At 29.2% G+C, this 14,627-nt stretch overlaps 1 protein-coding gene across 8 annotated transcripts in view; it reads right to left on the bottom strand.

Moving 5' to 3' along the window:
- Positions 1-14,627, bottom strand: part of Dgk (diacyl glycerol kinase 1) — a 464,938-nt gene that overhangs the window by 39,918 nt on the left and 410,393 nt on the right. For 4 of the 8 annotated variants that reach the window (XM_087159924.1, XM_087159928.1, XM_087159925.1 and 1 more), the window contains exons 15-17: positions 12,394-12,510; positions 6,590-6,688; positions 2,387-2,503 (exon numbers count right to left, since the gene is read on the bottom strand). In XM_087159924.1, coding sequence (XP_087016050.1) covers positions 2,387-2,503; positions 6,590-6,688; positions 12,394-12,510 — 333 coding nt within the window. The remainder of the gene's footprint in view (positions 1-2,386; positions 2,504-6,589; positions 6,689-12,393; positions 12,511-14,627) is intronic. The other 4 variants (XM_087159926.1, XM_087159930.1, XM_087159927.1 and 1 more) reach the window with 1 other exon arrangement.

The following is a 14,627-nucleotide window of genomic DNA, read 5'->3' as shown; positions in this document are numbered from 1 at the left end:
GAATATTTTGTTAGATAAAATAGTTCTTACCGATTAAAAATATGCAATAATAAATTTTGCAGATTATCTAAATAAACTTAAATTAAAAAATAAATTTTTCAAAAAAAATATTAAGCGGACGCCTCTATATCGGAAAAAAAAATTATTTTATTTAGATGGTGCCTCTATGCATAGTTGCATTTTCTTCAAATAAATAAACTCTAGAGTAAGCAAAAAATATATCGTGAATAGCTTTTGTTTTAATTATCAGATTTTTACTTACTAAGTAAACTTAGTGATTCAAAGCTTATAAGTAAGCTTGAATTACTAAGCTTACTAAGTAAGCTTAGTTATTCAAGCTATCTAATTTTAAATAAGTAAATATAAAAAAAATCAAAGAAGTCGGACGAATAGTTTTTGAAAAATGAAAATTTAAGAATACAGTTTTTTGGAAATCTTATGGTTGGATATCAATTCGACAGATTGTGTTTTTAAAAGAAGATTAATTTTTCCTTTTTATTATCTTTTAAAAAATATTATATCGTGACATATTCAGAATAAAAATAATTTGTGCCATGGGGAATATTTTATTTTATTTTATAACCGTCGTTGAACAGCCAAACCCAAATTTGAGTTTACGACTACCCAATGTTTAACTACGTAGCCTTGTAATTTTTTAACCCAATACAAAAGACAAGGGAACTCCTGGATCAGTACCCTCAGAGGTAATGACTTGTTATGGGAACTTGGAGGACTTCGTGACCCCGACAGATTTAACTTGCACCAGTCACCATTTAATATACGAGGATTCTTCGATCGGCTGGATTCGAACTCTCGTTCCCAACCAGGCTATCCCGGCCCTTTATGGCGAATATTGCTATCTTGACAAAAAGATAGATTTATTCGAGAAAGGATACTATTTATTTTTTTATTCTATTGTAAATTATGGCTTGCCCACTATGCCAAGGACACAAACTGCACTATTTCTCAAACCAACAATAATAAATCCTCATCAATCTTACAAAGGTTGCTACCCAGAGAGAAAATATTATTTTATAGAATTGACGTTCTATAACTTCCGGTATTCGTTACCTGTAAAGTTAAAATAACTATAATCGTGATCTACATCTATACAATTTACATGCCTGGTTTCTACTTAGTAGCTTTGAGCTTTTTTACTTGTGCTATACATTTGATTCCTCTATTTGCTTATCATTTATGCTAAAATTGAAAATGTATCTACAGGGTGAAACCAGAACAGGAGTCCGTAATTTCTTTGTTGCTTTATACTTACCAGTTTTTTTTGCATGAAAAATTTTCTTAAGTTCATTTTAAGTTGAGACCTTCGGAAAGTTTCAAAGGAGTAAAAGAATTTGACGTGAGTTAAAAATGTGTTCAAAAAATTCATAGAAAGATTGATACAGGTTAGGGGTGAAATTCCAAAAGAAGTAGTGCGAGCGAACAGCTGTAATGAGTTTTACCAATCATTTGTTTAAAGTTATAAATGAAAATGGGAAAAGATTTGAACTTTCATGCAATAAGTCAGTAGCATAGATCTGCATTAATTAATAAAAAACAAATGTAGAATATCTCTCTTTTTAATTACTTAAGACTTTATTTTAGAGACGCTTATTCTGGTAGACCCTGTACAATGGATACAAAATATCTCTACATTTCAGATAATTTACAAAGCAATAGCCTGTTAGCACATTGGAGTTTAACATCATACATCGAATAAATACCAGGTGTCCCAAAAATTATTCTTGCATTGAAAACAGTAGGAAATATAGATGTTTCATTTAGTTCTGAGTTCCGTTAAAGAAACTCTATTAATTTTTTCTAAATATCAAACTTAGTTATAAAGTTCGTCAACAGATGACGCTGCTAACTAAAAAAACTGTAATATAATCTATTTAAACTGACCCCTAATTGCAGGAACTACGTTTTGCAGTATGAGGACACTCCAGCAAATATTTAATTTTAGTAATCTGATATTTAACTAAAGACATTATTTTACAGTTTTTCTGGTCGGAATCCTTATTTTGAAGCACCATAACTATTAATTAAACTTTTCGAGAACAGTAAGGTTTCTTAAGCAGAGCGCAGCAAAACGTACTTTACAATTTCCTTCTGTTCTTACTTGAATTGACTTTTAAATCGTCGATCATTTTTGAGACTCCTGGTAGTTCCTAGTGCAAAGATCAATTTTAAATAACTAAGTGCGAAAGCTGTTAATATTTAAAGCTGGCATTCGAGCAATGTTAGTTATTGAGAGGATACAAAAGCAGTATGAGCATACAGATGCACTAAAGTGAGCAACTTTCTGTGATCAGCCAACCAACAAAAGCTCGTGATTCCAAGTTATCTACAGGCAGGCGAAAGCATACATGATATTATGTAATCTTACTTCAGGTGTTTCAGGTAGTAAACTTACAGCTCCTTGGTTGTTTTCGCCACCAACCAGACTAGAATCCGTTCGGCTAAGATTCTTTTTGTGGCCCGTTGAAACGCTTCGCTGCCGTTCCTAAAGAAAAGAATCATAAAACTATTTCAAATACCGTATTTTATGATCTTATTATGAAGTATGTCATATATGAATATTATGTCATATATGAAAAGCACCAAAAATGAAATTTATATTGAAGTGTTGCACATTTGCGACAATCTACAAACTTACACACTGTCGACATCAACACAAATTACAGAGCGTTGTGAAAGCACTTAAAGTATGCAGGAATCTAAGGCACCAAAACAATATTTTTGTACCCTAAAATTCAATTTATTATAAAGCATATTGTACTGTATTGTAACATGATCATTGGGAGAATTATATTGGATTTACAGTAAAGCATTGTGACCAGATGAATTATTGAATAATGGGTGTCTCACGAAATAACAAGTCATATGCTTAACATATGAAAATTAAAATTTTATTATAGTGTTAATTAATTAACTAATACACTTAAGACAATGCAGTATTATACGCTTTGTGACATTAACACAAACTAACTACATAGACTTGTGCAAGTGTTTAAAGTATGCAAGAATCTAAGGCACCGAAACAATATTTTAGTGTTTAATAAGTACACTAAAATTCAATTAATTATAAAGCATATTGCTGTATGATCATTGGGTGAATTATATTGAATTTACAGTAAAGCCTTGTGACCAGATGAATCATTGAATAATGGGTGTCTCACGAAATGACAAGTAATTTGCTTAACATATGAAAATTAACATAATTCATGAAAATAAATGTATTATAGCTTTAATTCAACAAATAACACACTTACAGCAATGTATTATTAGACGTTTATAAACTTACACTTTTGCGATATAGTATCACATGCAGTGTTATACAAATGTTGAAAGTATGCAATAATTTAAGTTATCAAAACAATATTTTTGATGTTATTGAGTTCGATAAAATCCAATTTATTATAATACACATTACTTTATTTGTGTGAATTACGTTGGATTTACAGTAAAGCATTGTAACCAGATGAATCCTTGAATTATGGGTATCTCACTAAGGGTCAAGTCATACGCTTAATACGTAAAAATTAAAATTGTATTATAGTCTTCATTTACTAACACACTTACTACATGTAGTATTATATGCTTACAAATTTACACACTTGAGATACAAATTAATACTCGCAGTGTTATGCAAACACTTAAAGTATGTAGAAATTTAAGGCATCGAAGCAATATTTTTGATCTTAGTGAGATACAATTTAATTTAATACAATGCACATTAGTTTATTCCGGATAATTGAGTGAATTACATTGGATTCAGAATAAAGCATAGAGGTCACGAAATGGCAATTGATATGCTGAAGACTCAAAAATGAAAATTGTATTTTAGCGTTATTTCATGAAAAAATACACTGAAACAAACAACACTCCTGGGAACATCAGTAGTAGTTTCAAATGTATAATTCAGAAATAAAAAGTAGTTTTTAATTTTTATGGATTATAGGTACAGGATTCAAAAAATTTCCTTTTTGTGTTATTTTTTATTACTCTATTTTAAAATAGGTTACACTGCATTTTACTAACGTGTTTTGAGTTAAATAATTACTATTTATATGCGTTTTATTTAGGAATATTTTGTGAAATTCCTAAAAGTAAGTTAAGGTTAAGTGGTGAGCTTGAAAATTAGATTTAAAATTGTTATTATTTGTAGACATTCCTTTCAATAACGCATTCTTTAAACATTATTCAACATAGTTTTATTTCTGTGGTATTAATTAGTAAAAAAGAAAAAAATTATTAAAAAGAATTAATGTAAATTTTAATCAAAATCTAATTAAGTCCATACTTTCAAATCAAAATCTAATTAAGTCCTAACCTAACTTTATGCTTCTTATTCTCATACTAAATATTTAATTCTAAAATTAATATTCTCTTTACAAAATTATTTTAATATGTTCTTTGACTATAACAAAATTATTTGTATTTTGGTTTTCAATATCAATAAAATTTAATGAAATAAATTCTTTTGAAAGATAAGTAAAATATTTCATTACAATTTTCAAGATTAAAATTGTTCTTATCAATTTTTTAAAGAAAAAAAAGTGTTTTTCATCAAATGATTTTTAGTTACAAAGAATAACGTCTTTTTTCTGGCTTGATATTTTTTTTTCATTAAGGGCTATTTTGTTTAAAAACAAAAAAAAATTTTTCCGCTTAAAATCTTATATTGTTTTTTTTCGAACTCAGTATTTAAATTAAACTGTTCTTTAAGAACTACACTTTTGAGCAGAAGTAATATTTTTATTTTATTTTATATTTTACAACCGTCGTTGAACAGCCGACCTAATATTTTGGGTTTACGGCTACTCATGTTCAACTCTGCAGCCTTGTCATTGTGAACCCAATCCAGAAGACAAGGGAACTCCTGGATCAAGTATTGGGAGAAATTTGCCTTCGTGGAGAACTTTTCGATGGAACTAACCCACATTTGCGTTACATGGAGAGGAAAAAAGCAAAAACCTCCCACGGTTGGTCTGATGGTGAGGGGACTCTAACCCATGATCCGTCTACCATTGAGGATATTTGTACGTCAGCACTGTGGTTGGTGCGAGCCGGGTGCGGAATTCGCATCGACCAGCCTTTGCTAGGATTCGAACCCGGTTTACCTTATTGGAAGGCAAACGATCTATCTCTTTAGCCATCACGACTTTGCAGCAGAAGTAATATGAAAGATTTGTAGTAAATGTAAGATTTCATTTATCGGATAACATTGGAAAATAATGTTTAACAAGGAAAGCACCTGTACTATCACGCACTATTCAGGTTGGATTTTTTTTTATGATTTTAAATCATATATTAAATTTAATCTCTATCGAAGCAATTATTAAGCTTTAAATTGCATAAAACTGAAGATTTTAAATTAAATTTCCAAGTTTAATTCCTACAGTCAACGAAGAACAGTGTCGAATAAAAAGGTTACATTATGCCTTTTTTTCTTAATCGAAAAGTGCATTGCACTTAACGTAAAACTATGGTTTAAACTATCTATACATTTTTAAAAACTTTTGGTGTTGAAAACATTTTGTAGAGGGAATCTAAAATTGTGCATGTAGTCCCATTTTCCTTGTTATTATTTTATTTATTTGTTTGTTTACTTACTAACAACACAAATTTCTATTTACATTCGAAACAATTTATGGCTTAATCGCAAAAGCATTTTCTTTCGATAAAACAAAGACATTTTTATTAATATATTTACACTAATTCTTTAAAACAATTGTTATTTCGTCATTTTTATATAATTCCTTGCAAGATAATTACATTTATGAACTTTGTAATGTATTTAGTTTACCTCAAACCAAAAATGGTGGCAACTATACACCAAATTATTAGAATGGCATTCAATCTTGCATAAAAGAATTATCATAGCTTTAAAATGGATAATTGGTTCAAATGTTATAAAAGCTATTAAATATTTTTAAAAATTGTCTCACTGACGTTATTTTTCACGTAGAAGAAAATCAACACTTCTCTATTTTTGCGAGTCTAAATAAGATCGTTCTAAATATTTTAAAAATTGGATCACAAACGCGCTCCTCGTTTTTTTCACGAAGCGATTTCATTTTCCTCATATTAACGTTTTGTACTTTGCTATAAAGCGTTGACCTAGAATAGGTTAAACTTAACCTAACATTCATGAATAACTATTGCAAACTGACAGGTGTAATAAAAATACCAGATTGTTTGGAAAGGAAAAAAAAGACGTTATTTCATGTGACGACATGCACTGTCAAAAATTCTAAATCAAATTACGGTAAAAAGTATCGGCACTCAGGGTACTGGTACTTTACACCAAAAAACCATTTTCAACATGTTACGGAACAAAGAATCTTATAAACCGTAATTTTTACAGTAATATTCACTTAATTAGAGTGATTCTGTGATTTTACGGTAATTGGTAAAAATGTATTTTAAGGTGGAAATAGATTTTACCGATAATATAGCCAAAGTGCCGATATTTAATACCGTAATTTGAACCGGCATTTTTTATATCCTTAAAAATAGATATTTTGTTTTTAATCATTTAACGTAAATTAAAGTAATAAGCGTAAAGTAAGGGTTGCATACTTACGAGTACTATGGGGCATATGCATGTAGGAGGTAAGATATGATCCCTGTGTTCTCCAAGAGTACATTCAGGCTTTACCTGTGAGGCACAATGGTTGTGGAGCTAATAATAAAAGGCATTCTTTTAAATTCTATTACGTGCCTGATACTCTATTTTTTAAACTCATAAGTAAAACTATACAAAGAAATAAAACAGTCGTTCACGAATTGATTGAAAAGTTTTCAAAATTGTTCAATTAGAAAATGAATTTATCCTCAGAAAGTTAAGAATGATTCAATAAAAAATATCAGAACAAACAATTAAAAAAAAATAGTTTTTACGAAACAATTTTTAACATGTTAAAACATGTTTTAAACATGTAACATGTTCTATTAAAAACTATACTACTACATGTTATAGTCATCACATGGTATTACTTTCGGCTGTTTATATTTTAGAATATTAGCATCTGTATGAAGTGTTTTGTACAAGGAAAATAAAAACAATTCAGTGAGTTTAAAATTCGAAATGAAGATTTAATTCCAAACCTAAGATGTAGCTGAAAAGTTGATTGAAGTATAAGACAGAGACATATTTGAAAGATTTAAAAAAAGTCTACCCTTTTTTCCTTCTTTAAAAAAAAGCCACTTGAATGAGATTTCTCAATCTAATAAAAATTACTATAAAACAGTGAACAATTCTCAACATTTGAGTATTATTCTGTGCTCAAACAATGTGCTTTAGAGACGTTTCAACTTTTTTAAAGGAAATAAATGATAAAAACGTTTAATTCTTACTAAACTGTAGCATTTTTTCTTACTGATTTTTAAAATTTCGATAATTAGCATTATTGAATGTTAGTCAACTTACAATAGTTATAAAAATCAAAGTTGTATGATATGATGCATTTTCGTAAAAAAATAGAAGTATTTAAAATCAGTCAAATAAATTTTTTTTATACTATTTTGATATATTTTCAACTATTTATAAAAATATGAACACATCTAATAATGTTTTTTTATTATTCTCAAAAGTGGCATTGAGACACATAGTTTGAGTTTAAAAATAAAGATTGATATATAATTTCTAACGTAGTGCTGTTACTAAACAGCAGGTATATGTTTATGTAACATTTCGTGGCGAGTGACAAAAGCCTTTATACTGAAATAAAAAAAATTAGTCAAATTGAGTTTATAATAAAATGTAGAAAATATCTGCAATGAATCATGCAAAGCATTTTTATCACATTTTTACATGCGTTGTAATATTAAACATGCACATTTTGCGAACAACATGTTGCTTTTACAAAACTTTATAATAAACCATCGATAAAAGTGGGTTCTTCATTTCATTAAAATAAACACACGATATCTGTATTTTATCAGACAAAGATGCTCATAGATAAAGGAATAAAACAAAAAAGTTACGTACGTATTCATTTAATTTGAAAAAAAGGCATGGAGTTTTTTGACAATGAAATTGTTATGCATTAGTTTTTTATGAAATAGAACTTAACAGAATACAATACAAAATTACTAATATATATATATATATATATATATATATATATATATATATATATATTTAGCCTCCTTGACAGTTAATAAATCACCCTAAAATAGAAAATGAATTTAGCAAGGGAAAAAATATGCTAAATAAATCAATAGATTTTAATCTTTAACTTATTTTATAAATCTATCCATATTTAAATAACGTCTGACGGAAAAAAATCGAAACCTGTTTGATTGCTGGAAGAGATAGATAGGAATTTAAAGTGCCTTCAAGTTTCACCAAGGAATTCAAATTGGTTTTAATTATTCATCTTTTTCACTGTCACTTTGACAGATTTCAACAGCGGTTTTAATTTTTTTCTATTATATATTAATTAGCGCCCCAGCCCAACTTTCCATACTTTTTGACTTCAATTTGGATAAGTATTCTAAATATAAACAATAAAGGATGAATTTTAGAGAATACCTTTGCAAGAGGCTTTTAGAATTCAAATCATAATTTCAGATAAAAAATGTAATTTTATTGTAATGCAATATTACATAACTTTTATAATCTTAATTCATACTTCATTCAAATCTTTTAATATATTGTTGCTGAAAATTTATGAATATAGAAAAGTGGTAATTTTGTTTTTAAAACTGTATGGAACTTCTTTTTACCCTGATAGGCAAAAGAAATATTTATTTAAAAATACCTACAAACTAGGCAAGGTTTTACGCAGTAACTACCTTTAATATTTCTTAGAATTCTTATTAAATATTGTAGTAAAAAACACTAATCATATTAGAATAGCAAGTTAACATTTAACAAGACAAAAACAAAAAAGATATTGAAATCAGAGAAATCACTATTAAGAAAGGTGGGACTGAAAACACAAATACACTGTTTGATTGCTAGATGAAACACTGAAGTAGTTTATATAGTAATTTTTTCAATTTCTCTCTGTCTCCTCTAACAATCAAACACGCTTAACTATTTGTGTAATCATTAGAATTAAACTAAAAGAAGAAGGCATTTTGGCAATGTGTTATAACATAAATTGTGTTATACCTATTCAAATTTAAATTTGAAATAATCGAATAAGAATTTGTATTAAAATCATTAAATTTGATTTGATTCTTATGAGCATTTTAAGGACTTCTCCATGCAAGTTGAAACAATTCATGCAACATATATTTTCACGAGATTTAAAAGAAAAATTATGCATTTATAGAAATATTTATAGCGTGAAAGTATTTCAAGCATTATCCACTTTGAAAGTATAATATTTTATACCTGTTATAATGTACTCATTAGCAGAATAATCAGTTACAGTAACGAAACATGCGAAGAAAATTTCTCGAAAATTCTTTTTTTTTTTAATTGTAGATTTAAAATAAGAAACATTGAAAAGTATACATGAAGCACGTCAGGAAATATATTGGTGTCCAAAATTAAAATTACAAACACACTTTTTGGAATAAATTTTGATGCTATGCACCGTTATGTAGATTATATCACCGTTATGTAATATTTTCACCGTTATGTAGAATAACGGTGAAAATATTTACCAAGTAAAATTCGTAGATAACGCAAAAACAACGGAACAAGTTCATAAATATCTAGAGATGTCGGAAATAACGCGGAAGAAAAAGAAAAGCTTTGATATGACTGAAGTTTAAAAGAAGGAAGAAACGATTAAATAAGTCCAGAAATGTCTAAAAATTTAAGAATAACATAGAAAGAACAGAATCAACACAAATAAAATCATCTTATGCAAATCCTTTCGGGAAGATAAAAATATTTACCCATATAAGCATCCACATTGGATGACAACATTACATTACATTATTGACGACATTATTTTTTAAAAATATAATCTAATATTATTTATGGCCGTAGACTCGATACTATAAATAAAATATCGAAACATTTTTGGTAAATAAAATGTTTCTACAAATCTTTTTTTGTAGAATAATACATCTATTTCCCCTTCGTCTCGTAAATCGAAGAAATAAAGGAAGTTTGGCAAATTTCTTCCAGATTCAGTAAATTTGTGTCTCAAGTAAATTTGTGTAAATAAGTGTTTAGTCATAAGTTTTGTTCGTATGAAGGGCTAACCCATAATTATCTGTCTCATTTCAACAACGCAATCAAAATGCTTAATGCATGCGAATAAAATTATTTATGCTGTTATACTTGCTCAAATCAGCCATAGTGCTGGCGTAAAATATCTGCATAGATCATGGGTTTGGAACTTCTCGTCGTTGGGCAAACCACGGGAGATTTCGAGATTTTCCTCTCCATGTAACGAAATGCGGGTTAGTTTAATCAAAAAGTCCTCCAAGGAGGCTAGTTTGTTCCAATGCGAGATCCAAGAGTCTTCCATTGTCTTCTGGATTGGGTTCAAATTGATAAGGCTACGGAGTTGAACATTGATATTCGTAACCTCAGAATTGGGTTGGCTGTTAGAGGCCAGTGTTAAAATAAAATCAAAACATCATAATTCCAAATTGCATGCGTTTTATATTTTAGTTTTGGACACCAAGTTAGTGGAATGAGTTTTATCTTTTTTAAAGTTGAATCGTTTAGTCCAGAAACCTGCTTACTAGGACATTAAGGATGTTTTCACTAATTAAAATAAAAAGAAATTATCGGTTGAGTTACTTAAACTTGAAGAAAAGTTTTAATTGTAAGTTAAATGCTATTTTTTGCTGAAAAGAGTTTAGTGGCTTTCAAGAAAAATAATTTACTTACTAAATTTAAAAAAAGTGCCAATTTGGCAGGCATTTTTCCCCTTTGATAAAAATATTTAAAATAAATGTATGATTCTCAATTTTTCCATATTTTTATGAACTCAAACAATGCAATGAGGTAATTTTTCAAACATTATAATAATAAGACCACAAAAAATTTTCAATTTTAAAAGAATTATCTTTTCTTTAAGCTGATAGTTTTCGCTATTTTCATAATCAGCATAGCACTTGTTAGCGAGGGAAAAAAATTAACCCATTAATATTGTCATTGTTATAAATTTATAACAGTCATAAAAATAACATAATGTTCGTTAAGAAAATAACATTTGAAATATAACCTAAAAAAATGTCGGCAGGTTTCTGAATGAACTGATTCACTTGCTTACAAACAGCGGATAAAATAGAAGTCATCATATTCCATGCAAGGCACATTTAAACACGAATTCAACAGCATCGGAATCGAATCAGGCCACGATATCAAACAATAACCACACAAAACAGTGGAAATGAAGAATCAATCATACTGGATGAATCCATGGATCTTGGTTCCTTTTTGTTTCAACTTCAGTTCAGACCGTCGACGACTTGAAGAACCCATAAACTATACGACTTGTTCGACAACTTTTGCGTTATCAACCAAGTTGTTGAAAAGTCGTATAGGCTATGAACCCGTTATTCGTTGAAATAAAGAAACTTCTGCGAGCTGCTCAGCTTTCTGGTGTACGCAACAGCTCTCTGATGCACGCAATATTAAAGCAAACTTTGGTACTGCCAGCTTTTATTGAAATTTATTATGTACTGCAACAGTACCATTGTGGTAGTTTGTAACTAATGAAGCCGGAGCTGCATGGAGCGGATCTATTTTAGTTTTTAAGAATACTTCATACAGATGAAGGCATGGTCATACTTATTATAGTATAAATGAAAGATTTATTGGGCAACAATGACAAACCAACCATTTTTCTGTTAGTTTTGGACATTTATTTGAAAAGCAATTATGCAACAAGCCACATTTTTTCACAAAACTGGTGTTGTATTCCCTGCAGATACAGTTTTCGTTCAAAAGATGCCTTATAACACTACCCGTAATAAATAATTTTAAAATTCTTTTCAAAGTTATACAAATTTGAGCTTGTTAATTAATATGCGAATAAGGGTAAAAACAATATCAAAATTATTAGAAAATGAACGGCATATCTAATAACTATTTTTGTTTCAATTTTATTCAATAATCAATATTTTTATGTCCTTAATTCTGCCTTTCACAGTGATGAATCATGATAATGATTTGTAAAAGTTTGATTACCTTTTTTAATTTTTTGCATGATAATTTGCGAATTTTTGACAAGAATTAAAAAAATGACAACATCCTGAGGAGTTTTCTTGAATAAAACTCCGAGTATAAATAATAAAAAATAAAGCACTAAGAAAAGAAGCTAGACATTTTTCAAGTGTGGCTTGTCATTGTTTTCCATTGGACCTATCAAAATAATTGCCTGATTGAAGTGTATATAAGAACTGAAACAATCGACAAATGTTTAAAATAAGTTGTTAATGTAAAAGGCTAAAATTATAACCTACAGTCATGTGGCACCAACGGCAGTGTAGTCCAGTTATGCCATTATAGGATTTTATAGGCTTCTTGCATTTACTGCATTTCCCTATGCAGTTACCCTCCGTCCAATGGTGAGTCAATGTCTAAAAATAAAAATTAATATATTTTAGAAGTTCTCTAAAAATTAAAAGAACTAATAATTTACTTCTTTAAAAACACCATAGAGAAGTGAGCGTAATAATTCTATTAAACAGATGATTTGGAAAACAATTATTTATGGGAATTAGTATGTAATACATTTTGTTTCTCCCTTCGATTTCAGGGTACAGATCCTACCAAGCTTTTATGGTTATTGACAATTTTTTTTAAATTTCTTTACCATATTTGAATCAATGAAGTAAGGAAATTTCTTGTTTTATTCTGGTCTTCTATTCGTAGCTGTTCGTGATCTTTTTAACAGAAATAAGTAGTTCCACACTGTCGTATGAAGAGCACGGCGAAACAAGTCTGAACATCCTAATATTGAAAGTGAATTAGATCAATGAAATTTTTAATAAGCTCGTTGCTCTATAAAACAAGTTTTTAAAATAAATATTAAAGAAATAAATATTTTTAAGTACTATATACATTAATAAAATGCAAAATAATTTTCAAAGACTTTGCATGATCGTAATAAAATGCAAAGCAAAGAAATAAAGTTTCTCACAAAGAACTCTTTTCCTGTTTATATTAGCCACCATAAAAAGATCGAGGGATTTTTTGGTTCGATTTCAGAGGGTGGAAAATGAAGCCTGAAATCGAGAATATCTTAGAAAATACAACAGAGTTGCACATGCGAGTGCAAGAATCCCACCGAACCCGCTCAGTATATGCACATGCGGACTTCCAAATATTTCATCAGACATGTAACATGATTAGTATACATTACGAACCGATGGTAAATGATTGTGGTTGAATGAATTGTAAAAACGTTGAATGGAACTATGTAAAGACTACGCTTTTGCATAATACGCAGCGAAAATCGACATGGAAAAAAAAAATCTCATTTACGAAAAGGGAACACTCATGAGAACACTCATTTCAGAAAAACCCCATGAGAGAAGCACCTTTAAGTTTTTTAAAATAACGAAAATTGAAAATAAGCACCTTAAAGCACTTTTCAAAAACGCTACGCATCAGGATTGAGTATTTTGCAATACTCAGTCAAATTGATTGTTTTATTGGTGTGATATTCGTTGATGTAGTACTAATGATTTGGTTTATGTACTATAGTGATGTGCATTTACAGCTAAACAGTAAGGCCTATCAATAATGTCGCAAGGGAAAAAAGTGTTCTATTGAGAAATGTAAGGAAAATATGACAACATTATGTGAAATATCCGTAGTACCGTGAAGCGTCCAGGAAAGACCACCTCTACGTAGCGACCTCTTCTATTTACGACCACTTTCGGGAGACATGGAATTTCTTCCATAGACTTTGTGTTGAAGAAAACCTTTAGCGGAGACCATTAAAACCTCTCCCAGAAACCGGTAAAACCTCTGCGCCAAGTGTGGAAAAGATCAAATAAGGAAACGCGAAAAAATATACATATAAAGAAAATATTAACAAGACAATTAAGAAGAATAAAATATATTCTAAATACTTGTGAGTGAAGAAAACCATTAGTAGAGACCATTAAAACCTCTGCATCAAATGTGGAAAAGGTCAAATAAGGAAACGCGAAAAAATTTATATAAAACGAAAATATCAACAAGACAAATAAGTAGAATAAAATATAATCTAAATATTTGTGAGTGACGAAAACCATTAGTAGAGACCATTAAAACCTCTGCATCAAATGTGGAAAAGGTCAAATAAGGAAACGCGAAAAAATTTATATAAAACGAAAATATCAACAAGACAAATAAGTAGAATAAAATATAATCTAAATATTTGTGAGTGACGAAAACCATTAGTAGAGACCATTAAAACCTCTGCATCAAATGTGGAAAAGGTCAAATAAAGAAACGCGAAAAAATTTATATAAAACGAAAATATCAACAAGACAAATAAGTAGAATAAAATATAATCTAAATATTTGAGAGTGACGAAAACCATTAGTAGAGACCATTAAAACCTCTGCATCAAATGTGGAAAAGGTCAAATAAGGAAAGGCGAAAAAATTGATATAAAACGAAAATATCAACAAGACAAATAAGTAGAATAAAATATAATCTAAATATTTGTGAGTGACGAAAACCATTAGTAGAGACCATTAAA

The sequence above is a fragment of the Parasteatoda tepidariorum genome, chromosome 3 (genome assembly GCF_982258835.1).
Source record: "Parasteatoda tepidariorum strain Cologne lab strain chromosome 3, Ptep-v5.0, whole genome shotgun sequence".
NCBI classification, from domain to species: Eukaryota; Metazoa; Arthropoda; class Arachnida; order Araneae; family Theridiidae; genus Parasteatoda; species Parasteatoda tepidariorum.
This window is presented reverse-complemented; position numbering and strand designations above follow the sequence as displayed.